General features: G+C 44.6%; 1 protein-coding gene across 1 annotated transcript in view; it reads right to left on the minus strand.

The window, feature by feature from the left end:
- The window catches only part of lamb3 (laminin subunit beta 3), a 42,542-nt gene that overhangs the window by 14,282 nt on the left and 760 nt on the right, over positions 1-27,500 (minus strand). The window contains 16 exon segments of the mRNA XM_080425027.1: positions 927-949; positions 1,233-1,271; positions 1,358-1,601; positions 1,604-1,618; positions 1,749-1,845; positions 9,709-9,902; positions 10,251-10,406; positions 15,035-15,223; positions 15,739-15,859; positions 15,975-16,150; positions 16,920-16,983; positions 17,367-17,558; positions 18,003-18,076; positions 18,689-18,803; positions 26,064-26,233; positions 27,050-27,094. Coding sequence (XP_080281153.1) covers positions 927-949; positions 1,233-1,271; positions 1,358-1,601; positions 1,604-1,618; positions 1,749-1,845; positions 9,709-9,902; positions 10,251-10,406; positions 15,035-15,223; positions 15,739-15,859; positions 15,975-16,150; positions 16,920-16,983; positions 17,367-17,558; positions 18,003-18,076; positions 18,689-18,803; positions 26,064-26,233; positions 27,050-27,077 — 1,897 coding nt within the window. The 5' untranslated portion in view covers positions 27,078-27,094.

Below are 27,500 nucleotides of genomic sequence, written 5' to 3' on the forward strand. Positions count from 1 at the left end.
AATAGAAGGTCAGCTAATCAGATGACAGTGTGTCATTAAACGTTTCTATGAATTGAGTACAAAGGACCCCAATGGAAACAAGCCATAGTTCTTTCTTGGTTTAAAATCCTCTTTACAGACCTCGTGTTGAACTGTGATCTCTAACCACTTAAACCCTTGATAGTTAGTAAACTTGACTGTGCATCGGTTATAATAGACGAATTTCCCTTAGCCACGCGCTCCCATTATGCCAACGGAGGGGGTCGAAAAAATGACGACAGGGGAATCGCTGGAAAAAATCAACGCCACTTTCTACGTCGGTAGGTGAGTAACGACACATCAAAGATAACACTTAAAATGTCCGGTTTTCTCCTTTAATGTAAAAAAATAAAGAACATCCTATCACACAAAGATTTGGAGGCCCCTCCTGCAGTAACTCTGAGGACCCCTTAGGGGGTCCCGGACCCCCTGTTGAAGACCTTATGCTTGAATGCATAGGTTTTATGTCCCATACCCGGATTCGAACCCGGGTTCCCCGCGTGAACCCGGCAGAAACTCCACACTCTCTGTGTGGAGTTTGCATGTTCTCCCCGTGTCCCCTAGAGATAATACCCTCACAAAAACATGCAGTAATCCTGGTCTCTATACTGCCTCCCCCTGGTCAGCCGGGGCGCCTGATGGAGGGGACAGGAACTGGTTGGAATAACGTGTTTAACTTCATATATGTGGTCAATTCATCATGACAGAGCCTATTTAAAAGTACAAATTCAGAGAACCATGCAGGGGCGGGCAGTGACACGCATGTATCCGAATAAAGCAACCTATTTTCGGCATGGCCCTTTCAGAAGTCCCCCTGCCCTGGTTCTGGGGAGAAGGAACTGCCGATTGGCTGAAGGGGTTGTCAGTCATCGGTACTAATCCAGCCCAGCTCCCAATTTGCCCCATACAGGGGCTCAGGCCAGACTCCTTCCTGAAACAAATGGAAATGAGTTTTCCGGAGGGAGGGGGGTTTACCAGGCTAGGGAAACTCCCCCCCTGTGTCAGGTGACAAGAAGGTCAGTTGGCTCTCATGCATTGAAGGAGGCATGAGCTCGGCCCTGGGCTCCCTAGGTTGGCAGAGGGAATGTAGTGCCCAGGATTACATAGACAATTAGCACTGGGTGTAAAAAAAATGGGGTTACAAAATCGTGGGATAAAAATGTTAGTAAAAACAAATCTATTTATCTATATAAACCTCTATAACCTAAACTCACCTCAGTGTGTTGAGATGAGACAGAGCCTGGCTGATCCTCCTGACAGAGCCAGGAGAAGAAGAAGACAGAGACACAGAGTCTCGCAGCAGGCTCAGACGGGCCTCCAGGGCGTTGATGCGGAGCCTCAGGTCTCCGCCCGTAGGGACCCCCTCCGTGGGGACCCCCCCCGTAGGGAGGCCAGGGTCTCCAGGCTCAGGGAGAGGTTGTGGATCTGTCTGTCCAGCGTGTTGAAGCATGAGGGACAGGCCTCGCAGAGGGGGAACAGGTCACAGCGCCCCCTGCTGCAGGCGTTGCAGCGCGCCCCCGCCACGCCCGGGCGGCACAGACACGCCCCCGTGGTCCGGTCGCAGCCCTGAGGGGCGGAGCCTGCGGGTCACACTGGCACGCTGCCGAAGGTAAAGACAAAGTGGATAAAGTTTACTTTATTTGTTTATTTAGACGGGACACTTTGTGTCTCATAATAGATCAAGTGTCATGAGTTCAAAGAGATTGATAGACGAGGGTCAGTTAACTTACGCAGACATCCGGTGCGAGGGTCTCCGTACGTGTTGTCTGGACATTCAGTACAAGTACGACCTCCGAACCCTGGTCTGCAACCACACTGACCAATCAGCTGCAGGACAGGAGACCAGAGTTTATTCATTTAGTTAACAACAACAACCACACTCGGGCAGATACATCGTATCTCTTCAACTTTGTTATGTTTTTTCGTAAATTAATGACCTACTTCGTAATACTATACAAGTGAGATTATGAAATGTTTTTACATTGAGATTATGAAATGTTTACATTGAGATTATGAAATGTTTTTACCTTGAGATTATGAAATGTTTTTACATTGAGATAATGAAATGTTTTTACCTTGAGATTATGAAATGTTTTTACATTGAGATTATGAAATGTTTACATTGAGATTATGAAATGTTTTTACATTGAGATTATGAAATGTTTACATTGAGATTATGAAATGTTTTTACCTTGAGATTATGAAATGTTTTTACATTGAGATTATGAAATGTTTTTACATTGAGATTATGAAATGTTTTTACATTGAGATTATGAAATGTTTACATTGAGATTATGAAATGTTTTTACATTGAGATTATGAAATGTTTACATTGAGATTATGAAATGTTTACATTGAGATTATGAAATGTTTACATTGAGATTATGAAATGTTTTTACATTGAGATTATGAAATGTTTACATTGAGATTATGAAATGTTTACATTGAGATTATGAAATGTTTACATTGAGATTATGAAATGTTTTTACATTGAGATTATGAAATGTTTACATTGAGATTATGAAATGTTTACATTGAGATTATGAAATGTTTACATTGAGATTATGAAATGTTTTTACATTGAGATTATGAAATGTTTACATTGAGATTATGAAATGTTTACATTGAGATTATGAAATGTTTTTACATTGAGATTATGAAATGTTTTTACATTGAGATTATGAAATGTTTACATTGAGATTATGAAATGTTTTTACATTGAGATTATGAAATGTTTTTACATTGAGATTATGAAATGTTTACATTGAGATTATGAAATGTTTACATTGAGATTATGAAATGTTTTTACATTGAGATTATGAAATGTTTTTACATTGAGATTATGAAATGTTTACATTGAGATTATGAAATGTTTTTACATTGAGATTATGAAATGTTTTTACATTGAGATTATGAAATGTTTACATTGAGATTATGAAATGTTTACATTGAGATTATGAAATGTTTTTACATTGAGATTATGAAATGTTTTTACATTGAGATTATGAAATGTTTTTACATTGAGATTATGAAATGTTTACATTGAGATTATTTCAGTCAGACAACTCTTAGATTGGATTAGAATATATATTTATTAGCAATATATATTTAGCAAGCTTGAGCATGGTATAGAAACAAGAGGAAGCATAGTTTGGCGTCAGGCCTCTGAATCCATTCATTCCCTGTAAGGATAACATTTTAATGAATGTTACATGCCAATTAGCATTTACAGGGAATGAATTAAACCCCCAAGGGGATCTAGAAACAGAGCCTACAGGTGGATGCCGGGGAGGCGGGTGGGATGACTTTCATGGGCAGCAGCAGAGGGAGCAAGCAAGGGCAGCAGATCCGGCAGGATCTCGGCAGCAGAGCAGCAGCAGCAGCAGCGTCGCACGTCAGAGCAGCAGAAGAGCGCAACCAGACTGAACAGGTAGGCAGAGCATTACTTATAACTCACCGACCAGGAGAAGAGTGCATGTGACTTAGTCACCTGATCGGTTAGCCCAATCCCTTGAGTTGCCTGGCCTGAACTAGCTCCATAAACTGCGCCTCATTTCAGTCAGACAACTCTTAGATTGGATTAGAATATATATTTATTAGCAATATATATTTAGCAAGCTTGAGCATGGTATAGAAACAAGAGGAAGCATAGTTTGGCGTCAGGCCTCTGAATCCATTCATTCCCTGTAAGGATAACATTTTAATGAATGTTACATGCCAATTAGCATTTACAGGGAATGAATTAAACCCCCAAAACAGCAAGAACCCCCAAAACGGCTTGAGAGCACAGGGCCTGACGCCGGACCAACCATCTGTGAGAATGGTGGAGCTCCATGACTTGTTTCTTACTAACATGATAGTGTTCCTCTCATTTAATTTTTTAAGTTTAACTTGCAAATGCAGCATGCATCCATGTGTTCAGCGAGCCTGATGAATCCAGGTACCCGCTGATCCCTGAATTCAGGAGTCCTAGACGGTATCCTAATATGGCGTCCACGCTGTGCCGCACCAACTCGGATTCGAAGAGGACATTCTATATTTATTTCTTTTTCAAAGAAATCTGCTATATATATATATATACACATATATATATATAAAAAGTCATCCTATGATGAATGATAACTATTGTTTATCATCCATAATAAATAAAGTGTACTGACTATGTGTGTAAAGACGTGCCATCTTTACTTAACATCTGAATCAGTACTATATATATAATATATTAGCCTGACTGCATAGCCATAGAAAAACCCAACATTTTTTTAACGCTGCCATAGAAAACCCAACATTTTTTAACGCTGCCATAGAAAACCCAATCTTTTTTAACGCTGCCATAGAAACCCAACATTTTTTAACGCTGCCATAGAAAACCCAACATTTTTTAACGCTGCCATAGAAACCCAAATCTTTTTTAACGCTGCCATAGAAACCCAACATTTTTTAACACTGCCATAGAAACCCAATATTTTTTAACGCTGCCATAGAAACCCAACATTTTTTAACGCTGCCATAGAAAGCCCAACATTTTTTTTTTTTTTTTTAGCGCTACCAAGGAAAGCCCAACATTTTTTAGCGCTATAAATAAACCAACATTTTTTAGCACCATGACCACTAAACTAAATCCCCAGCAATCCACCCGAGTTGTAATTAAAGCGTCAATAATGCTCAAGCAGCATTTATTGAATTAGCGATAGAAGCGAGAGCACTCACTCATGAGATTTTTGCCTGCAGAATGTCATCCTTATTAACCAATATCTACGTAAGCTCCTGAGGACCATCGCCCCATAGATTTAGAGAAGCAGAAGACAAGCAGCGCTGCAGGTGTAGCTACACCAATACGGAGGATGGAGAAAGCCCGTAGCTTGAGCAGATCTCTCGCAGCTTTGCAGTGAACCAGTTCAAGTTTAGGCCTACAGATGGAGAGACAAACACAATGTTATTGCAATCCTGGATTAGCCCGGCCATCCTATGACGTATCATGTTGCCATTTATTTTTTAAATCGGCCTTGGTCTAAATGGGTTAAGCGCCATGTGGCAGCATGTTAGCAATTAGCATCATAGCGGTTGATGCAGAAAGAATATGGTATACAAGCTTAAATTATAGCTTGCAGAGCTTGACGCAGATTATTAGACATGTGACATGTGAATAATATTAACTAACGCCGATATCCCTCTCCATCCATAGCCTAATAGATTTAGCACGAAATGCCATCTGTTGCAAGTCTGAATCGGCCCAACAGAGCCAGACGCCAGAGGGTTGGCAGAATTGATTTAGCAGAGTTTAGCAGCGAGGCTAGGCAGCTCAGTAGATGATGCAGCATAGGAGCCGAGAAGACATTGAGAAGCCCACATCTCAAGCAGTTCTCTCAACGCTGCCTTGAGAGCCTTGTGCTGGCCCGCACAGTAGATGCTGCAGCATAATGCTGAGAACACTGAGAAGCCCACATCTCGAGCAGCTCTCTCACGCTGCCTTGAGAGCTCACAGAGCCGCCAAGAGCGTAGGTAGTTCAACCTGGAATCTAGAACCAGAGCAGAATTATTCTTGCAATTACCATGGTAAGCCACCCTGGACGAGATGACGCCGTTATAGACCGCTGGGACAGGAATTTACTTCCTGAAGCCACTCACACATCCACAGTGAAAAGTGTGTGCTTCACTGTGGATGTGTGGGGACGCATGCTGCACGCCAATGCGCGAGTGTGGCCTCAATCCTGACACAGTCAGTTGCACACCGCAAGCTGCTGGTTGCGCTGCAACACTCGTCACCAGTGATGAACACACCGTGATGTGGTGCCAAATATGCCGTGAGCATCCCAATCTGGCGGATAAAGCAGCGCCTTTTAACGGGGACAAAGACTTCCAGTCACCCAGCTTTTGATAAGCATGAGAAAAGCAAAGAGCCCATCAACATAGTGTAACTATTGATAACAGGAGCAGCCAGGATCGGAGTCCCTCTTTAACCGTCCTGCGAGATATTTCGCGGATTGGTGCGCACCAGCCAACATTGACAAATGACTGATATCTTGACTCTACTAAAGCCCCACCATCTATCCTGTTGCAATACTTTACTTCTGTAAGCTTGTTGCTCATAACATGACAACATCACTTGGCAACCAACTTTTCTATATACTGTACCATATACCTTCCACATGGAAGCAAGCATGCCATGATAGCTTGTGCTACCACAATCCAGAGCTATCCCCATAAGCAAGCCATGCTGAGTTAGCTTGTGCTACAATCAATTTGATAGCTTTACGCATGGGAAGTAAAACATGCTGTGTTTAGCTTATGCTACCGACCATCCAAGCTTCCACATAGGAAGCAAAACAACTGAATTAGCTTGTGCTACGACAATCCGAGCTCCCACGTGGGAAGCAAAACATGCTGTGCTAGCCTATGCTACGAACAATCCAGAGCTATCCACATAAGAAGCAACACATGCTGTGATAGCTTGTGCTAAACAATTCGCCTCCACATAGGCAAAACATGCTGTGCTAGCCTGTGCTACAACAATCTAATCTTCCACATAGAAGCAAACATGCTGAGCTAGCCTGTGCTACAAACATCTAAAGCTTCCACATAAGCAAACATGCTGTGCTACGACAATCTAAAGCTTCTACAAGAAGCAAACGTACTGTGTTAGCCTGTGCTACAACGTCTCTACCATCTCTTATCCAAGTGTATGCAGCAAAATGAGAATCCCTTTAGCTCATCCTGATCCTTAACAAGTGTAATTTAGCAATACAAGAGCATAACAACGGTAGAAATGCAACCAATAACGTCTAATCTGCACTGCAAGTTCATTTGATTATTTCATCGTAATATGAAACGGCCTACTTTACCTCCACCACATATTAGAGCAATTGAACTGCTACATGATTGGACACTGACACTGTCACTGTTGAAGACACGAGGCCTGCAAACCTGACTTCCCCAGTATCCAAGGTGAACAGCACTCATCCCCATCGGCATTAGGCATCCCATCACCATGCATTAAGCCGGACATGGAAAAAGAAGCACAATGCAGAATATCAATAAATGCTGATAAATGACTTTGCGTGATATTGCTTTCAATTGCTAAATGTGAGGTAGATGAATGCAGTATTAATGAGGTAGTGGCCATAGCACTAGTAGTAACTTAGCATGTTCATGATCGGCACTTTTGCAGCAATTTTTAGTACTAGCAGCATTAGTCGATTATAGCAGTGGTAGCAATGTAGTCCACATCATTAGCATAATCATGATTAGCAGACATTTTGCCAGCAATTGCAGAATGAGTAGCATTAATGCAGTAGCCTAGGAATGCAGTCAATATAATTAGCATGATCATCATGATGGCACTAGTATGAGTAGCATGCATTGACTGCAGAAACAATGTCAGCAGTTTTAGCCTAATCATGATCAGCAGTCAGTTAGTAGCAGTTGAAGAACGACTAGCATAATCTGAACAGTAGAAGCATGCAGTGAGAGCTTTAGCATAATGGAGACCATCGTGTTGATGGCAGCAATCTAGTACAATTTAGTACAGCAACTTCAGCACTAACATGAACATTGAGATGATGGCAGCAATTTAGTGCTGCAACTTTAGCATCAACATGAACAGTGAGTTTTCCTACTCTGCAAATAGATGCCAGACAGCTACACGAGAGATAACTAATTTCAATGAATTCTAGCAGCATTAACATTTAAACTGCAGTGCAACTACTTCTTGAACACTACTCACAAGTTAGCTTCCCCTCTCTCCTTCGCATGGTTAGAGAAGTGTTCGGTCATCAACTATAAGCCTCAAACAACATCCGGTGGACGAGCTCTTCAGAATAAGAGTACCGTCTAAAGCCACTGAACTATCCATGAATACAATAACTATAAATTAAGCAAGATGCAGCCAACTGAGCATATCCGTGTTTTAACCAGTAGCCTACATAAAGATATTAATCTGAACATTAGAGCCAGAACAAGCAAAGCGACTCACAAAGTGACGCCATGCCCTCTCTCTCTATCTATCATGGCAGTAGCCCTTACCAGCCATATCGCGCGCATCCGTTCCTCTGTGAACGATAGATCGGTGATGTCATCTTTTGAGAGAGAAGCAAGCAACTAGGTCTAGAAACCCAATCTTGAGATAAAGTGAACTACTTTGAACAAATACACGCTAAACTGGGGACCATAACAGAACCCCAAGCCCATCGTTGCTACGATAAGGAAACAGAAACTTAAGCAACACTGTTGGTGAACTACCGTTACCCCAGTGCCATAAAGAGAGTTCTGACACTAGCGTCGACTCCCATTGTAAGAATGGAATGCGGAAGTGCTCCGTCTATCTCAATGAGGCAGGCAGTCCCGATGTTTGGAACTATACCCCAGGAGCCCGTTTGCGGCGGGATCAAGCGTGTCGTTACTCTATTTCTACACTTTCTAGTTGACCATACTGAGATCGATCAATGACGAACGCTACTGCTTTTGAGCTGAGCGTTTAGCAAGCGATTTTTTAACTTAAGTAAAGAAAGTAATACCACGTTTTAGAACCAGTAGCACACAGCTGAGTAGCTATGATTAGCGCAGCATGGACAATGGCAGCACGCCAATAGCCATCAACCAAGGAACAATATGAGACTATTCATGGGCAGCAGCAGAGGGAGCAAGCAAGGGCAGCAGATCCGGCAGGATCTCGGCAGCAGAGCAGCAGCAGCAGCAGCGTCGCACGTCAGAGCAGCAGAAGAGCGCAACCAGACTGAACAGGTAGGCAGAGCATTACTTATAACTCACCGACCAGGAGAAGAGTGCATGTGACTTAGTCACCTGATCGGTTAGCCCAATCCCTTGAGTTGCCTGGCCTGAACTAGCTCCATAAACTGCGCCTCATGAAATGTTTTTACAGTGAGATTATGAAATGTTTACATTGAGATTATGAAATGTTTTTACATTGAGATTATGAAATGTTTTTACAGTGAGATTATGAAATGTTTACATTGAGATTATGAAATGTTTTTACAGTGAGATTATGAAATGTTTACATTGAGATTATGAAATGTTTACATTGAGATTATGAAATGTTTTTACATTGAGATTATGAAATGTTTACATTGAGATTATGAAATGTTTACATTGAGATTATGAAATGTTTTTACATTGAGATTATGAAATGTTTTTACATTGAGATTATGAAATGTTTTTACATTGAGATTATGAAATGTTTACATTGAGATTATGAAATGTTTACATTGAGATTATGAAATGTTTTTACATTGAGATTATGAAATGTTTACATTGAGATTATGAAATGTTTTTACATTGAGATTATGAAATGTTTTTACATTGAGATTACAGGATGTTTTTACATACGTTTTGAAGGAGGGTAGGGAGTGATGTCTGGTGGTAGGGTATATGCTTCCAGTCGCTAGTTTAAAGTCTTATTTCAATCACCATGATACGCGTTTAGGTAAATTATTCTCCCATTTATTTTTAAATTGATGATAAAGTAGGGTATGCTGTAGGAGGGGCGTGGCTACCTTGTGATGATTTGATTGACAAGCTACACAACCAATAGCATTAATTCCCCACCCCCGCTCTGGGGGGGAGGGGTGGGGTGGGTGTGAACATGGTACCTGGTCACAGGAGTGACTGAGGGAGTGGGCGGGGTCAAAGTGGGCGGGGGTTACAGTGGGCGGGGTCATAGTGAGGTCACAGTACCTGGTCACAGGATTGGCTGAGGGAGTGGGCGGAGTCACAGCCGCAGCGCTCACAGCCGGGGGCCAGGGACGGCTTCCAGTAACCATGGGAACAGAGGTCACAGGTCAGGCCCTGGAAGTGGGCGTGGCAGGGACACTGGCCGCTCGCCGGGTCACAGACAGCCGACCTGGAGCCGTCTGGAGAACAGGAACACTCTGAGAGAGAGAGAGAGAGAGAGAGAGAGAGAGAGAGAGCATTAACACTATGGAAAACAAGAGAGAGAGAGAGAGAGAGAGAGAGAGAGAGAGAGAGAGAGAGAGAGAGAGAGAGAGAGCATTAACACTATGGAAAACAAGAGAGAGAGAGAGAGAGAGAGAGAGAGAGAGAGAGAGAGAGAGAGAGAGAGAGAGAGAGAGAGAGAGAGAGAGAGAGAGAGACCAAATTGATCTTTTGGGTCGAGCTGAAAGGTTTGGGAACCACTGATCAAATACATAAAAGAATATAAAGCTTTGTGTACAGAGTGTCAGAATAAGGTTAAAGGTTAAAGGTGAAAGGTGACTCACTAGAACAGCCCAGGGGGTTGGACACAGCCAGGCCGTAGAAGCCCCTCTTACAGACGTCACAGTGGGGACCCTCCACGTTGGTCTTGCACCGACACCTGCCTGTGCTGTCCTCACACCGTCCCCCGTCCACTGTCCCCTCCACACTGCAAGGACATCCTGTATGAACACAATATAACATCATTCACTGTCCCCTAGACACTGTCCCCTAGACACTGTCCCCTAGACACTGTCCTCTAGACACTGTCCCCTAGACACTGTCCCCTAGACACTGTCCTCTAGACACTGTCCCCTAGACACTGTCCCCTAGACACTGTCCTCTAGACACTGTCCCCTAGACACTGTCCCCTAGACACTGTCCCCTAGACACTGTCCCCTAGACACTGTCCCCTAGACACTGTCCTCTAGACACTGTCCTCTAGACACTGTCCCCTAGACACTGTCCCCTAGACACTGTCCCCTAGACACTGTCCTCTAGACACTGTCCCCTAGACACTGTCCTCTAGACACTGTCCTCTAGACACTGTCCCCTAGACACTGTCCGCTAGACACTGTCCTCTAGACACTGTCCCCTAGACACTGTCCCCTAGACACTGTCCTCTAGACACTGTCCCCTAGACACTGTCCCCTAGACACTGTCCCCTAGACACTGTCCCCTAGACACTGTCCTCTAGACACTGTCCCCTAGACACTGTCCTCTCTACACTGTCCCCTAGACACTGTCCTCTCTACACTGTCCTCTATCCCTAGACACTGTCCCCTAGACACTGTCCCCTAGACACTGTCCTCTCTACACTGTCCCCTAGACACTGTCCCCTAGACACTGTCCTCTAGACACTGTCCCGTAGACACTGTCCTCTCTACACTGTCCCCTAGACACTGTCCTCTAGACACTGTCCCCTAGACACTGTCCTCTCTACACTGTCCCCTAGACACTGTCCCCTAGACACTGTCTTCTCTACACTGTCCCCTAGACACTGTCCTCTCTACACTGTCCCCTAGACACTGTCCTCTAGACACTGTCCTCTCTACACTGTCCCCTAGACACTGTCCCCTAGACACTGTCCTCTCTACACTGTCCCCTAGACACTGTCCCCTAGACACTGTCCCCTAGACACTGTCCCCTAGACACTGTCCTCTAGACACTGTCCCCTAGACACTGTCCCCTAGACACTGTCCTCTAGACACTGTCCCCTAGACACTGTCCCCTAGACACTGTCCCCTAGACACTGTCCCCTAGACACTGTCCTCTAGACACTGTCCTCTAGACACTGTCCCCTAGACACTGTCCCCTAGACACTGTCCCCTAGACACTGTCCTCTAGACACTGTCCCCTAGACACTGTCCTCTAGACACTGTCCTCTAGACACTGTCCCCTAGACACTGTCCGCTAGACACTGTCCTCTAGACACTGTCCCCTAGACACTGTCCCCTAGACACTGTCCTCTAGACACTGTCCCCTAGACACTGTCCCCTAGACACTGTCCCCTAGACACTGTCCCCTAGACACTGTCCTCTAGACACTGTCCCCTAGACACTGTCCTCTCTACACTGTCCCCTAGACACTGTCCTCTCTACACTGTCCTCTATCCCTAGACACTGTCCCCTAGACACTGTCCCCTAGACACTGTCCCCTAGACACTGTCCTCTCTACACTGTCCTCTATCCCTAGACACTGTCCCCTAGACACTGTCCCCTAGACACTGTCCTCTCTACACTGTCCCCTAGACACTGTCCCCTAGACACTGTCCTCTAGACACTGTCCCGTAGACACTGTCCTCTCTACACTGTCCCCTAGACACTGTCCTCTAGACACTGTCCCCTAGACACTGTCCTCTCTACACTGTCCCCTAGACACTGTCCCCTAGACACTGTCTTCTCTACACTGTCCCCTAGACACTGTCCTCTCTACACTGTCCCCTAGACACTGTCCTCTAGACACTGTCCTCTCTACACTGTCCCCTAGACACTGTCCCCTAGACACTGTCCTCTCTACACTGTCCCCTAGACACTGTCCCCTAGACACTGTCCTCTCTACACTGTCCCCTAGACACTGTCCCCTAGACACTGTCCCCTAGACACTGTCTTCTCTACACTGTCCCCTAGACACTGTCCTCTCTACACTGTCCCCTAGACACTGTCCTCTAGACACTGTCCTCTCTACACTGTCCCCTAGACACTGTCCCCTAGACACTGTCCTCTCTACACTGTCCCCTAGACACTGTCCCCTAGACACTGTCCTCTAGACACTGTCCCCTAGACACTGTCCTCTCTACACTGTCCCCTAGACACTGTCCCCTAGACACTGTCCCCTAGACACTGTCCTCTCTACACTGTCCCCTAGACACTGTCCTCTCTACACTGTCCTCTAGACACTGTCTTCTAGACACTGTCCTCTAGACACTGTCCTCTAGACACTGTCCTCTCTACACTGTCCCCTAGACACTGTCCTCTCTACACTGTCCTCTAGACACTGTCCCCTAGACACTGTCCCCTAGACACTGTCCCCTAGACACTGTCCCCTAGACACTGTCCTCTCTACACTGTCCTCTAGACACTGTCCTCTAGACACTGTCCTGATACACTGTCCCCTAGACACTGTCCTCTAGACACTGTCCCCTAGACACTGTCCTCTAGACACTGTCCTCTAGACACTGTCCTCTAGACACTGTCCTCTCTACACTGTCCTCTCTACACTGTCCCCTAGACACTGTCCCCTAGACACTGTCCCCTAGACACTGTCCTCTCTACACTGTCCTCTCTACACTGTCCCCTAGACACTGTCCTCTAGACACTGTCCTCTCTACACTGTTCTCTCTACACTGTCCCCTAGACACTGTCCCCTAGACACTGTCCCCTAGACACTGTCCTCTAGACACTGTCCTCTCTACACTGTCCCCTAGACACTGTCCTCTAGACACTGTCCCCTAGACACTGTCCTCTAGACACTGTCCTCTCTACACTGTCCTCTCTACACTGTCCTCTCTACACTGTCCCCTAGACACTGTCCTCTAGACACTGTCCCCTAGACACTGTCCCCTAGACACTGTCCTCTCTACACTGTCCCCTAGACACTGTCCTCTAGACACTGTCCCCTAGACACTGTCCTCTCTACACTGTCCTCTCTACACTGTCCCCTAGACACTGTCCCCTAGACACTGTCCCCTAGACACTGTCCTCTCTACACTGTCCCCTAGACACTGTCCTCTAGACACTGTCCCCTAGACACTGTCCTCTCTACACTGTCCTCTCTACACTGTCCCCTAGACACTGTCCCCTAGACACTGTCCCCTAGACACTGTCCTCTAGACACTGTCCTCTCTACACTGTCCTCTCTACACTGTCCCCTAGACACTGTCCTCTAGACACTGTCCTCTAGACACTGTCCTCTAGACACTGTCCTCTAGACACTGTCCTCTCTACACTGTCCCCTAGACACTGTCCCCTAGACACTGTCCCCTAGACACTGTCCTCTCTACACTGTCCTCTCTACACTGTCCCCTAGACACTGTCCTCTAGACACTGTCCCCTAGACACTGTCCTCTCTACACTGTCCTCTCTACACTGTCCTCTCTACACTGTCCTCTCTACACTGTCCCCTAGACACTGTCCTCTCTACACTGTCCCCTAGACACTGTCCTCTAGACACTGTCCCCTAGACACTGTCCTCTAGACACTGTCCTCTCTACACTGTCCCCTAGACACTGTCCTCTCTACACCGTCCCCTAGACACTGTCCTCTCTACACCGTCCCCTAGACACTGTCCTCTCTACACTGTCCCCTAGACACTGTCCTCTCTACACCGTCCCCTAGACACTGTCCTCTCTACACTGTCCCCTAGACACTGTCCTCTAGACACTGTCCTCTCTACACCGTCCCCTAGACACTGTCCTCTCTACACTGTCCCCTAGACACTGTCCTCTCTACACCGTCCCCTAGACACTGTCCTCTCTACACCGTCCCCTAGACACTGTCCTCTCTACACCGTCCCCTAGACACTGTCCTCTCTACACCGTCCCCTAGACACTGTCCCCTAGACACCGTCCCCTAGACACTGTCCCCTAGACACTGTCCTCTCTACACTGTCCCCTAGACACTGTCCTCTCTACACCGTCCCCTAGACACTGACCCCTACACACTGTCCTCTCTACACTGTACCCTAGACACTGTCCTCTCTACACTGTCCCCTAGACACTGTCCCCTAGACACTGTCCCCTAGACACTGTCTTCTCTACACTGTCCCCTAGACACTGTCCCCTCCACACTACAAGGACATCTTTTATGAACACAATATAACATCATTCACTGTCCCCTAGACACTGTCCCCTAGACACTGTCCCCTAGACACTGTCCTATCTACACTGTCCCCTAGACACTGTCCTCTCTACACTGTCCCCTAGACACTGTCCCCTAGACACTGTCCTCTCTACACTGTCCCCTAGACACTGTCCCCTAGACACTGTCCTCTCTACACTGTCCCCTAGACACTGTCCCCTAGACACTGTCCTCTCTACACTGTCCCCTAGACACTGTCTAGGGGACAGTGTGCTCGGAGCAGGTTACGTTTGTGACGTCCAGCCACCGTCCAGCCACCCACCCACCGTAGGTTGACCTGCTAGGCCATGTTAACTCTTTGGCTGCCAATGACGAGATTAGTTTTCAGTGGTTTTCCACCAGATGGCGAAAACAGCCAACGTTCAACCGCCCCCCCCCCACCCCCCCCCTTTCTACGAGACTCGGATACGTCTTTTAAAGCCATAGACTATAAAGTAAACTCTCTCACTCACGTTCACGTATACATGCTGTGGGCGTGTCCATGGCGCTGTGGGGGTTGGGTCGGTACCCCGGGGCGCAGCGCTCACAGCGGACCCCCGCGGTGTTGTGGCCACACCCCTCACACACCCCCCCGCTGCCCGTGGACTCGAACCGAGGCCGGTCCAACCGGCAGCGCACGGCGTGGTTGTTGCACTCGCAACCTGAGGAGAGGAGACAGAGTTACCATGTTTAGAAAGCAAAACAAACACACACACACACACACACACACACACACACACACACACACACACACACACACACACACACACACACACACACACACACACACACACACACACACACACACACACACACACACACACACACACACACACACACACACACACACACACACACACACACACACACACACCAAAGGTTATAATAATTGTGCGTTGGGGTACAGCTTATGTTTGTGTGCGCGCCTTTGGAGAAGAACCTCTGTGTGTGAATGCGTGCAAAGAAGGACCACCCATAACTGTGGACCACCCATAACTGTGGACCACCCATAACTCTGGGAGTGTACAAATGGAAGCCTTAAGGGTCCATTTTGGTGTGTGTGTGTGTGTGTGTGTGTGTGTGTGTGTGTGTGTGTGTGTGTGTGTGTGTGTGTGTGTGTGTGTGTGTGTGTGTGTGTGTGTGTGTGTGTGTGTGTGTGTGTGTGCATAAAGCTTACGTTTGCATGTGTGTGTGTTGTGTCCCTCGGCCGCTCTCCAGGGCAGGTCGTTGTAGAGGTCAGCACAGCGCTCACAGTTCACACCGGCCGTGTTGTGTTGACACGCACACTGAGGGCCCACCTACACACACACACACACACATATGAAATATGTATTTATGTAAGTACATTAATACCTAAACACTGCCAGTACAGGCAGACATCATCTTCCTCTAACAGCTGATACTGAGCCTTACCTGGGTGTTGGCAGAGGCGTCGGGCAGGCATCGGTGGGCGTGTCCGTGGCACAGACAGCTGCCCATCACTCTCATCTCCCTCACAGCGTAGAACTTACTGAGGGCGCGGCCCGCCAGCCTGGGCACCGCCCCCAGCTCTGTCAGCCTCACCCTCAGCCCCGTCACGGCCCCCACCTCTGTGGATACCATGTCAGTCATCATGTCAATCATACCATGTCAATCAATGTCAAAGAGCTGGAGAGACCCCTGTGACCGAACAAACGCTCTGTAGCAATGACTACTATCACAATATCAACCTTTTTAACATAAAATAAATAAATACCAAAAACATATCACTTACCTTTAACACATCGCGTGCCAATCGCGTAGTTCTACGCAAACCTAAATAACAGCGCAGCGTGCCAGTCGCGTAGATCTACGCGAAGTGTTTTTTTGTTTTTTTTTTCTCTCGCAGTGACACATTTCATTGTAGCACACCCGGAAACGGAAATGAATGTCAATCGAAGATTTTCGTTCCCATCCGCCGCCGCTCTAAAGCTTCCGCTAAATGGCCATTATCTCGGTGTTGTTTTTCTCCGCGCCGAACGCTGTTTAAAACGTTTTTTAGAAACTGCGACTACTGCAAAATGGAATGTCGCCGATTGAAAATTTCTTCTCTGGGCCACTCACACAGCTACCCTGTGTGTCTACAAACACTTTAACGCACGATCATAAGGTATTTGGCGAGGTCTGTGGCGAGGTGAAAAAAACAAAAAATAAAAAATAAATTGCTGGCACTGGTGAGTACATTATGATATTAAACTCTGGCATGGAATGTGTTAATGTTATCAGCTGCAGCAGTTTACTAATCTGACACATTTACTGTTTGAACTTCAGCTGGAAAACCAAACGGTTTCATTTAGCAATTATGATAAATCATTTAATTTGGAAGAAATGGTGACCAACCTTGGATCTTCTGTTCCTTGGGACCGTTTACATTAGAGTACTGATGGAGGGGGCTGAACTGGACCTGAAAGATATTCAACAACAGATATTCATATTTTGAATTGAGGCGATATTGACAACAGAGATATGTATTGAGATGATATTGTATATATGTTTATAGATGTGTGTATATATGTATATATGTGCGTATATATGTGTGTGTATATATGTGTATAGATGTGTATATATGTGTGTATATATGTGTATATATGTGTGTATATATGTGTGTGTATATATGTGTATAGATGTGTATATGTGTATATATGTGTATAGATGTGTATATATGTGTGTATATATGTGTATATATGTGTGTATATATGTGTGTATAGATGTGTATATATGTGTGTATATATGTGTGTATTGAGGTGATATGTTGCCAGTCTGACAGACAGTGAGAGAGGGTCTTACCATGTGGTCCATGTAGGGGTTGTGTCCAGCAGGGGGCAGAGTTCTGCAGTAGGTCTGGTCCAGGGTTCGAGGCGGAGCAGTGGGAACGCCAGGGAAGGAGGAGCTGCAGTGGGTTGCCAGGTATAGGGCGGGTTGCCAGGTTGTGCCGTCATCCAGCGTCCTCTCTATGACCAGAGCGTCAGGACGAGGACCCTGTAGAGACAACATGAGGGGTTACGTTTTAACAATAACACAAAACTCTAGAGCACAGAAGTCTGACATCATGTCGCTAGAGGGCGCTATAATCCTGGGTGTAACTCAATATCATAAACGAGCCACATGCCTGACATAATCGCTGGGGTGGTTGGTTTATTTTTGGAACACATTTTCTTATGACGCAATCTAATATTTATCTATGGGAATTACAATACAAAATATAACGTTGTGACTCAGGGGTAGTGGGAGGAACGTCTCTCGTATACATGATGGACCTGGTCGATACATTCATGAAATGATACATTTTAACCAGAGGCCCATCCTGCTAATGCTTTCTAAATCAGTAGTTCTCAAAAGGATTATGTAGATATATTTGGCCGTAATAATAATAATTATAATTATTATTAATTATTATTATTAGTACTATAATCATTATCATACCTTAAAACTCAGCACCAGGTTGTCCAACTGGAACATGTTGTGGAGATCCAACTGGATACTGACAGCATTTACATCTAAATATCACCAAACAATATAGTTTAATATAAATGATACCAAACAATATAGTTTAATATAAATGATACCAAACAATATAGTTTAATATAAATGATACCAAACAATATAGTTTAATATAAATGATACCAAACAATATATAAGTTTAATATAAATGATACCAAACAATATATACGTTTAATATAAATGATACCAAACAATATATAAGTTTAATATAAATGATACCAAACAATATAGTTTAATATAAATGATACCAAACAATATAGTTTAATATAAATGATACCAAACAATATAGTTTAATATAAATGATACCAAACAATATATAAGTTTAATATAAATGATACCAAACTATATATACGTTTAATATAAATGATACCAAACAATATATAAGTTTAATATAAATGATACCAAACAATATATGTTTACCGTGGGTTAGCTGATCACATACTGACACACACACACACACACACACACACACACACACACACACACACACACACACACACACACACACACACACACACACACACACACACACACACACACACACACACACACACACACACACACACACACACACACACACACACACACACACACACACACACACACACCTTTCTTGGACTGCCACCACCGGTCCTGTCCAGTAGGGGTCAGAACATCCTGGACGGTGTGGGCCAACCGACCAGCCGGGTTCCTGGAGTCACATGGACAACACTTCATCTTCCACAGAGAGAGAGAGAGAGAGAGAGAGAGAGAGGGAGAGAGGGAGAGAGAGAGAGAGGGAGAGAGAGAGGGAGAAGGAGACAGAGAGAGAGAGGGAGAGAGGGGGAGAGAGAGAGGGAGAGGGAGAGGGAGAGAGGGAGAGAGGGAGGGGGAGAGGGAGAGAGGGAGAGGGAGAGGGAGAGGGAGAGAGAGAGGGAGAGAGGGAGAGAGAGAAAAGGAGGAATAATTTCAAATTTCAGAACATCTCAAAGAGATTCTGCAGAAAACAGAACTAATAAATAATTATATTCAATTCAATTCAAGAGGCAAGAGACTTTTACTTAAGTAAAATATCTGAGTACTTCTTCCACCACTGCACAGGGGGCGTGGCCCTGGTCTGTGGGTGGCACAGGGGGCGTGGCCCTGGTCTGTGGGTGGCAGAGGGGTTACAGCTGGCCTGGCAGGGTGCCCTGTTGGGGACAGATCACAGGGCGTCTGGCTGGGTGCCCTGTGGGTCCCTCTGGATGTGACAACATGATGGGGTCAATGTCTCTCTCTCTCTCTCTCTCTCTCTCCATCAGTTTGAGATTGAAAGCCGTTGCTCTCCTGCTTTATACGGTAACTAGTAATATGCACTGTGGTTTAATCTATACAAAGGCCAGTAAATAGACCCCCCCCCCCCCCCACACACACACACACACCTCAAAGTCTACAAATAGCATACGCTACCTTCCAGCCCTGCATGGCTTGACCTGCAGCATTGAGGTCAACTGTCACGTGTGTGTGTGTGTGTGTGTGTGTGTGTGTGTGTGTGTGTGTGTGTGTGTGTGTGTGTGTGTGTGTGTGTGTGTGTGTGTGTGTGTGTGTGTGTGTGTGTGTGTGTGTGTGTGTGTGTGTGTGTGTGTGTGTGTGTGTGTGTGTGTGTGTGTGTGTGTGAGTTATACTGTCATACAGCTGACAACAACACTCCATAGCTCCTCCCTCACACTCTCTCTCTGCTTCATGTGTCAATGTTTTCTAGTCAGAGTGAAGGTCGTTGGTCTGAACTCTGAACTAAACGTTGACCCAATAAATGCATATCAACGTGCGGGTCGTTGACATGAAGATGTTTCAGAGCCGCTGATGTAGAGTGTGTTCAAGTTCAGGTTCAAGTTTATTATGTCCCAAACTGGGCAATTTATGTTACAGCAGATAATAATACGAAACTCCAAAACACAGTAAACATCCACAAGACATAAACATAGACCTAGACATGATCACAAGATCCAGATAATAATATCTACCTCCTCCTCCTTCCATTCTTGATGCACCAATAGAGGTACTGTACCTGTACCTATTGTTTTTAGTCGCAGGGGCATTTAACCTTTAACCTTTAACCAGGGGTCTTTAAACTTCAGGATTTATGGGATGAGAGCTGTCTGCCCTAATACTGTAGATGACGCTTTCTTAAGCACCTGCTGGTCATATATACGACTCAGACAGCTGAATTGTACCCCCACAGTCTTGCTAGCCCCCCTCACAACCCCGTTAAGGGCATTTCTCTGTCTAACGCCAAGGTTTCCATACCAACAAATGGCAGCAAATGAAATAACAGACTCTATGAAAGCTCTGTGGAGCAGAATCATCAGTGACTTCATCCACCTGACATGTGTCTAGCTTCCTTCAACAGAAGAGGCGCTGCTGACCTTTCTTACGCACCATTTCAGTATTGAGATCAAATTTCAGACGGTTGTCAATAATGGAGCAGAGAAATGTATAAGTGGTTTAATACCAAATCCACTGTCTGGTCATTTATGACACTACTCTGAGGAGCTGGTGGAGATTGTCTAAAATCAATGCACATGTCTTTAGTCTTTGTGGAATGCCCTAACAAAAGGAGTAAAGGAGTGTAAAACCCTACTCACTTTCAAAATTGCCCTACAGATACACCTTCAGGAGGCTGCAATTCGAAAATGGCCCCTGTCTAAGTCTTAACCTACCCCCCCCCCCCCTTTTCTTTTTCTTCTCTTGTACATATTTTTCACTCTTCATACCAGTAACCTGTAAGCTGATTGTATGACGTTCTGTATAGTAGTGTGTATATCTGTGTGTCTCTTATATGTATAGTAGTGTGTATATCTGTCTGTCTCTTATATGTATAGTAGTGTGTATATCTGTCTGTCTCTTATATGTATAGTAGTGTGTATATCTGTCTGTCTCTTATATGTATAGTAGTGTGTATATCTGTCTGTCTCTTAATAATAATAATAATAATACATTTTATTTGTATTGCACTTTACATTTGAAACAAACCTCAAAGTGCTACAGTACATAATAAAACAGATAACGAAAACCATTTGCAAAAGAATAAAAAAAAAAAAAAAAAAAAATAAAAATAAAAAAGACTAAAACAGGATTAAAACATGTTTAAAACAAGTTTAAAAAGGAGAGACAGGGTTATTAAAACCGGCTTAAAAAGCTAACCAAATGCTTTGTTAAAATGGTAGGTTTTTAGTGCTCTCTTAAAAGTGTTCACAGTTTGAGGAGCTCTGAGATGGTCTGGGAGTGAGTTCCACAGCCGGGGGGCGGCTGCACAGAATGCTCGGTCTCCCATAGTGCGGAGGTTGGTGTGCCGTTCCTTAAGTTTATTGGTGTTTCCTGAGCGGAGGCTGCGGGTGGCGGTCTGTGGTTCGATCAGTTAAATATTTACTTATATGTATAGTAGTGTGTATATCTGTCTGTCTCTTATATGTATAGTAGTGTGTATATCTGTCTGTCTCTTATATGTCATCATGATTTGTGTGCATGGGGTTCTCATCTTAAACAAGCTCAGTGCTTAATGAGTCTTCCAGTTTAGTAGACCTTGTATTGTGAATTTGTACTTCCATGTACTGTTGTTCTCATGTCTTACTAAATAAAGTACATCAATCAATCAAAAAAAACAAGAAACAAATTCATCTACAACTGGGCCATGACTGGCCTCACTATCACTCAAAAGACTAACAATCACAGAATCATCTGCAAGTATAACAATGTGTCTGTTGTCATGTTGACTCCTACAATCATTAGTAAACAGAATATACAAGAGTGAGGAAAGAACACAACCTCGGGGTGAGCTGGTGGATGATGTTAGTTCAACTTCTCATTCACCCGAATTAACCCTCTGGGTTCTGTTTGGGAGGAAATCAAGAACCAAACCAGTAATACCTGAGTCTAAGCCGAAATGAACTCATTGTTCAACTAGCATGTGTGTCTGGATGGTGTTCCATCACTTTAATACATGAACAATGTCTTTGCTGTTTGGAATCAGATGCCATAATATTTCTTTAACAGAACGACTGAAATTAATTCCAGTCATTTGTGTCTAAAAGTGACGACTAGACAAGTCTGGAAACTATGGAACCAAACAAGATCCAACTGGTCTGTGTGTTTAATCAGAGGAAGGCGTGACCGTGACCGCGCGCACGTGCGTGTGTGCGTGTGTGTGTGTGTGTGTGTGTGCGTGCGAGAGTGTGTGTGTCACATCCGGTCTGGCTGCAAAAGAGTGAAAGCTGATCAGAATCCACACCTGGCCACACCCCTACCTCTCCGTTCCATGGTTACCATGGTTACATAACCATGGTAACCATGGTTACATAACCATGGTAACCATGGTTACACAATGCAACCCAAACACTTAGGATACAAACATCATGGTCGCTGTGATGCGTTGTGAGCTTGTAAATCGGCTATTTTCAGCACAGGAGGTTTGTGTAGAGGGAAAAAAGAGCGGACCAAGTACAGAGTGAAAGGTCAAGTTTGCTAAGTATTGAGGGTTAAAGAGGTCATATTTTTCATACATTTAATGTCTGAAAAATACACATTAATATATTAACCATGACTGATGACACTGTCTGTCAAACTAATCTATGAAGATATCTATGAAATCTACTATGAAAAAGTTTATTCTGAAGCACATTATGCAATATGTAGTGGGGGTCCCTGCTTCATTCTCTCTCAGCTAAGGGGTCCCTGCTTCATCTCTCTGTCAGCTAAGGGGTCCCTGCTTCATTCTCTCTCAGCTAAGGGGTCCCTGCTTAATCTCTCTGTCAGCTAAGGGGTCCCTGCTTCATCTCTCTCTCAGCTAAGGGGTCCCTGCTTCATCTCTCTCTCAGCTAAGGGGTCCCTGCTTCATCTCTCTCTCAGCTAAGGGGTCCCTGCTTCATCTCTCTCTCAGCTAAGGGGTCCCTGCTTCATCTCTCTCAGCTAAGGGGTCCCTGCTTCATCTCTCTCTCAGCTAAGGGGTCCCTGCTTCATCTCTCTCTCAGCTAAGGGGTCCCTGCTTCATCTCTCTCAGCTAAGGGGTCCCTGCTTCATCTCTCTCAGCTAAGGGGTCCCTGCTTCATCTGTCTCTCAGCTAAGGGGTCCCTGCTTCATCTCTCTCAGCTAAGGGGTCCCTGCTTCATCTGTCTCTAAGGGGTCCCCGCTTCATCTGTCTCTCAGCTAAGGGGTCCCTGCTTCATCTCTCTCAGCTAAGGGGTCCCTGCTTCATCTGTCTCTAAGGGGTCCCTGCTTCATCTGTCTCTCAGCTAAGGGGTCCCTGCTTCATCTCTCTCTCAGTTAAGGGGTCCCCTGCTTCATCTCTCTCTCAGCTAAGGGGTCCCTGCTTCATCTCTCTCTCAGCTAAGGGGTCCCTGCTTCATCTCTCTCTCTCAGCTGAGGGGTTCTGCAGCATTAATATGATTAAAGTCCATTGTTTCATCTAAAACACACAACTTGCAAAATAGCAAATAGACTTTTAGTGCCAAAGCGGTAAAAGAAAACCTTTGCCCTAACAGGTCAATCACTCTTAATATCACTCTGTAAATGTTGATTTGTGTTCACTACGGTCAAATAAAAGCTTTAACCACTTTAACCACATACTCATACTTTCACTAATGTTCTAAAGTAACAGATCTACAAGCTCTGTGTGTGAGCTTGTAGTGAAAATAGATCGCTTGTAGATCGGCTATTTTCAAAAATATTTGTATACATTTCAAACATTTGAAAACTTGTCAAATGAGACATTTTGCATAGTGAGTACTTTGACTATTGGTACTTTAAGTACATTTTGATTGACCAATACTTTTGTGCTTGTACTCAAGTAAATTATGATTTCCGGACTTTTACTTGTAACAGAGTACTTCTTACATTGCAGTATTGATACTTTTACTTAAGTAAAAAATGTGAATACTTTTTCCACCACTGAGTATATCACAATGATAATGTGAGGCGTTCTCTCTCTCTCTCTCTCTCTCTCTCTCTCTCTCTCTCTCTCATCTCTCTCTCTCTCTCTCTCTCTCTCTCTTCTCTCTCTCTCTCTCTCTCTCTCTCTCTCTCTCTCATCTCTCTCTCTCTCATCTCTCTCTCTCTCTCTCTCTCTCTCTCTCTCTCTCTCTCTCTCTCTCTCTCTCTCTCTCTCTCTCTCTCTCTCTCTCTCTCTCTCTGCTCTGTCTGAGAACCCATGACCTCTGACCTGTCAACGTTTCCTGCAACTTCATCTCCTCCTAAAACCCCCCAGAAATAACATCTGTCTGTCTGTCTGTCTGTCTGTCTGTCTGTCTCTCTGTGTGCTGAGGCAGCAGTTATGATGCTGTCTGTCTGTCTGTCTGTCTGTCTGTCTGTGTCTCTGGGTCTCTGTGTGCTGAGGCAGCAGTTATGATGCTGTCTGTCTGTCTGTCTGTCTTGGCTGCTGTCCAGAGTGTCTCTGTGTCTCAGACAGACAGACACTGTACCACCGCCAGAGAGCACTGAGTACATTTACTCAATTACAGTACAGTAGGTACTCAAGTACAATTGTGAGGTAGAGAAAAACTAAGAAGCCAACTGGTTGCTCAAAGGAGATAAAAATTAAATAAAATCTACTGAAGGTCAATCACAAACTGTTTTATACTTCGGCTATTTTGATTACTGTAAAGTATATTTTGATGCACAGCGAGAAAGACTTGTATTTGTACCAGAGTATTTCTCCATTACTCTACCAGAGTATTTCTCCATTACTCTACCAGAGTATTTCTCCATTACTCTACCAGAGTATTTCTCCATGGAGGTTCTGGCAGACAGGGACAGTGTTGCTACATGTTGGATGAACTGATGTTGGATGAACTGTTGCTACATGTTGGATGAACTGATGATATCCATGGGGACGTTTCGTAAAGAAACCGGCCGCCTGCCCGGGTCAGACTGACCTTTGATGACCTCCCAGAGAGCCATGCACACTCTGCATGGAGCGGGGATGCAAGTGTGTGTGTGTGTGTGTGTGCGTGTGTGTGTGTGTGTGTGTGTGTGTGTGTGTGTACTGCAGTACTGTATAGCATACTGTATGTACTGCAGTCAAGATGAGAGAAAGCTGAGAAACAGCTAAAAGAAACACATCCCAGACCTGTAGGCTGTAGTGCTGGATCAAAAAGTACCCTCGTCCTACCTGTTGGTAGGGGTTAGGGGTTAGGGGTTAGGGGTCAGGGTTAGGGGTCCTACCCATAGATATAGAAACCTAGATACCTCATTGGCCTCTGCAGTTCGTTGGAGCAACTCGTATCGCGGCCGCCATTTTCGCGTAGGCAAACGGACACTCAAAGTGACTACTGGCCAATCACAGCGCTCACAGCGCGTTGACTACTGGCCAATCACAGTCCGTCTTTTCTAAGACCTGTCAGAATCTAGTTGTCCCGCCCCCACCTGCCTCTGATTGGCCTACCGAACGCCCCCTTCTGTGACACATGCGGAAGCTTCAGGGAAGCTTTCCTACGCTAAAATGGCCCCCGTGATACCAATGAGCCGAAGGAGGCGTCTACCTTTATATGTCTATGGTCCTACATGTTGGTAGGGGTTAGGGGTCAGGGTTAGGGGTCAGGGTTAGGGGTCCTACCTGTTGGTAGGGGTTAGGGGTCAGGGGTTAGGGGTTAGGGGTTCTACCTGTTGGTAGGGGTTAGGGGTCAGGGGTTAGGGGTCCTACCTGTTGGTAGGGGTTAGGGGTTAGGGGTTAGGGGTTAGGGGTCAGGGTTAGGGGTCCTACCTGTTGGTAGGGGTTAGGGGTTAGGGGTTAAGGGGTCAGGGGTTAGGGGTCAGGGTTAGGGGTCCTACCTGTTGGTAGGGGTTAGGGGTTAGGGGTTAAGGGGTCAGGGGTTAGGGGTCAGGGTTAGGGGTCCTACCTGTTGGTAGGGGTTAGGGGTTAGGGGTTAAGGGGTCAGGGGTTAGGGGTCAGGGTTAGGGGTCCTACCTGTTGGTAGGGGTTAGGGGTTAGGGGTTAAGGGGTCAGGGGTTAGGGGTCAGGGTTAGGGGTCCTACCTGTTGGTAGGGGGTGCAGAAGACCTGGGCTCCGGTCAGACCGCAGGTGGAGGAGGCGTGGAGGAGGTGGCCCCTCCCCAGGAGGAGGTCTCCAGAGGCGGGGTAGCAGGCCCCCGCGGAGCAGGGGTCACTCTGGGTCACAGAGGTCGCAGAGGTCACAGCAGCCACGGCTGGATGTCATCCAAAAAGCACAAGATGGACGTCAGTCATGATTACTATATGATATAACCACTATATATATATACACTATATATACATATAGGGTATATATATATATATGTTATATATGATATAACCACTTCAAATCCTATGTCAAGGACCCCCACACTGATATGTATTTGGCCCGTGGACCCCCATCTGAACACGTTTTGTGCCAGGGACCCCCAAAAGAGAAGATTTATGTATAAAACAAAAAAACTACATTTAAAAAATATATATTTTCAGGATTACACGTTTCTTTTTCAGATGTCCCTACACCCCCCCCCCTCCCTGGGCTCTATACTTGGTCCACACCTTTTCCTCTCTACACCCACATTTCTTCAGCAAAGATAGCTTCATGAAATTAATATTTATATTTTAACAAGCCAGTTTACAGAGGTGGAAAGTTGCTTGTAGATCTACAAGCAACATAGTAGAGGAAATGAAATAAAGGATGACAAACATACCTGCTATGAACAATAATATAATAATAATAATAAATAAAGGTTAACAAACATACCTGCTATGAACAATAATATAATAATAATAATAAATAAAGGTTAACAAACATACCTGCTATGAACAATAATATAATAATAATAATAAATAAAGGTTAACAAACATACCTGCTATGAACAATAATATAATAATAATAATAAATAAAGGTTAACAAACATACCTGCTATGAACAATAATATAATAATAATAATAAATAAAGGTTAACAAACATACCTGCTATGAACAATAACATAATAATAATAATAATAAATAAAGGTTAACAAACATACCTGCTATGAACAATAATAATATCCTCATCTTCTTGTTGAATGGTTCTATAAATCAGAGCAGAAAACATGAGTTATCAGTGAAACAGTAAAACATAAATGATTATCAGTTTAACTAAAATAAAACATATTGTATTGTATCCAAAACTGTAACTTTTTTAGCTAAATGTAAACAAAAAGATGATCTGTGTTTCAATGGATTCACTGTCATTATTATTTAGTCTCAAGCTGTTATTAATACTTTTCATTTGTTCAATATCTATAAAACCAACAGATACACTAAAACACTTTTTCAACCAAGGTACTTATTTTGGGGCAAAAAGTAGCATCTAAAAATTAAAGTGATGATAATATAATGTATTTAATATAATAATAGTATAATGTATGTGGGTAAAGTGATGATAATATTAGAACACATTTAAGTATCTGATAATGTATAAAGTCACTAACTTTG

Source organism: Gymnoscopelus braueri (assembly GCF_963280865.1).
Source record: "Gymnoscopelus braueri genome assembly, chromosome: 3".
Lineage (NCBI taxonomy): Eukaryota > Metazoa > Chordata > Actinopteri > Myctophiformes > Myctophidae > Gymnoscopelus > Gymnoscopelus braueri.